At 43.7% G+C, this 1518-nt stretch overlaps 1 protein-coding gene across 1 annotated transcript in view; it reads left to right on the top strand.

Annotated features, from left to right (window-relative positions):
* Window positions 1–186: 186 nt before the first annotated feature.
* Window positions 187–1518, top strand: part of LOC107300241 (zinc finger protein 33B-like) — a gene marked incomplete at both ends in the record, with an annotated part of 4436 nt that continues 3104 nt past the window's right edge. The window contains one exon of the mRNA XM_029286968.1: window positions 187–255. Within this exon, the coding sequence (XP_029142801.1) occupies window positions 187–255 (69 nt within the window). The remainder of the gene's footprint in view (window positions 256–1518) is intronic.

The following is a 1518-nucleotide window of genomic DNA, read 5'->3' as shown; positions in this document are numbered from 1 at the left end:
GTCCTGATTGTGGGAAAAGATTCAGTGATTATTCCACCCTTGTGATACACCAGAAGATTCACACAGGAGAGAAACCCTTTGAATGTGCTCTCTGTGGGAAAAGTTTCATTCGCAATTCCCATCTGGTGAAACACCAGATGACTCACACAGGAGAGAAACCCTTTGAATGTCCTGATTGTGGGAAAGGTTTCAGTCAGAAGTCCAGCTTTGTGAAACACCAGAGGACTCACAGGAGAGAAACCCATTCAAAGTCCAGTCTGTGGATGTTATTTCACTCATAAATCTTCCCTCATAAATCCACATGAGGCAAAAGTTGAAGAATTTAGAAAAGGATTGAAATTCATTTGTGATCTCCCATTGAAACTGTAGGTGAGAAATTGATTATTTGAATTGTGGTCTGAATCTTTTTATTCAAACATGTCTCAGGACTAGACTTGTATGTGGAGAGAAAAGGAAAATGGAAAAGGGCTAACTACCAATTTCTGGTTAGCAGCAGCAGCTACTGGATATTTCCTTTTGTAGAAGTTGTGGATTTCCTCAAAAAGGCTTCTGGGTGGTTGTTTTGTATATTGATAATATAATTCCCACATGAGGAGTTTCAGGTCTTCTGCCTTGGTTTCCTGCAGAGTTTGAAGGCCAGAAATCCTCAGCCAGCGTAGAAAAGGTCCTCAAGTTATAACTGTCATGGGCCTTGCAGTTATGGTTGCCTGTTGCAACGGCCATTAAGTGAGAGTACTTTCCTAAACTACCCTGATGTCTCTGATGCAGCCATTAAATGTGTCAGTCGCTAAGTGGAACACTGGCTACCTCAGGGTTGGGGAAAACTCTTGGAGGCCGAGTGTAGGCCCTGGTTTGCCTGTTGTACTCATCTCTAGGCCTCCCCCACCCTGTGCTCTGTTTCCCAACTCTTGTGCCGCCCAATTCTTTCCCACCCCAGGGTCTCCACAGGCTTTTTCTCCCTCCCACTGGGTCCCTGCACGCCTCACACCCTCCTCTTTCTTTTTAAGGTTTCTGATCCTCATGTTGGGGAAGGAAGGGAGGGTGTGCATCCCTGGCCCTTGGGACTGTGTCCTGGAAGCAGCCGTTATTTTCAGTGAGCCCTGGCTTCGTCCCTGGGCCATGCGGTGGACTTGTGGAAGCGGCTGCCATTTGGCCATACTGTCACGCAGAAGAGAGACAAACCTCTCATTTTTGCTACCTAACATGAGAAAAAAAATGTACACTTGAAAAGGTTTCATTGTTGATAAGGGAAAAAATGGGTATTTTCAATGTTGCTATGGACATTAGGTCAAGGGAAGTCGCTCAGAGTTGCCTCAGACGAGATAGGCAGTGATTAAGTTTAATAATGAATGAATTTAATAATAAAAAGATAATGTAAAGCTCATTACCCAACTCTTGCTCAGTGATACATACGGTGGGTTTCTAACATATACAATTGTTAATTTGTAATCTGTCTCTTGTGCAATATGCATCTCTAAGTAATCTGTTTTACTCAGCTTCCCTCCCTCCTCAATTATA

The sequence above is a fragment of the Protobothrops mucrosquamatus genome, unplaced genomic scaffold (genome assembly GCF_001527695.2).
Source record: "Protobothrops mucrosquamatus isolate PMUCROS unplaced genomic scaffold, P.Mucros_1.0 scaffold6451, whole genome shotgun sequence".
In the NCBI taxonomy this organism is placed as follows: domain Eukaryota; kingdom Metazoa; phylum Chordata; class Lepidosauria; order Squamata; family Viperidae; genus Protobothrops; species Protobothrops mucrosquamatus.
Note: the sequence above shows the minus strand (reverse complement) of the source record. Positions and strands in the feature narration are given on the sequence as shown.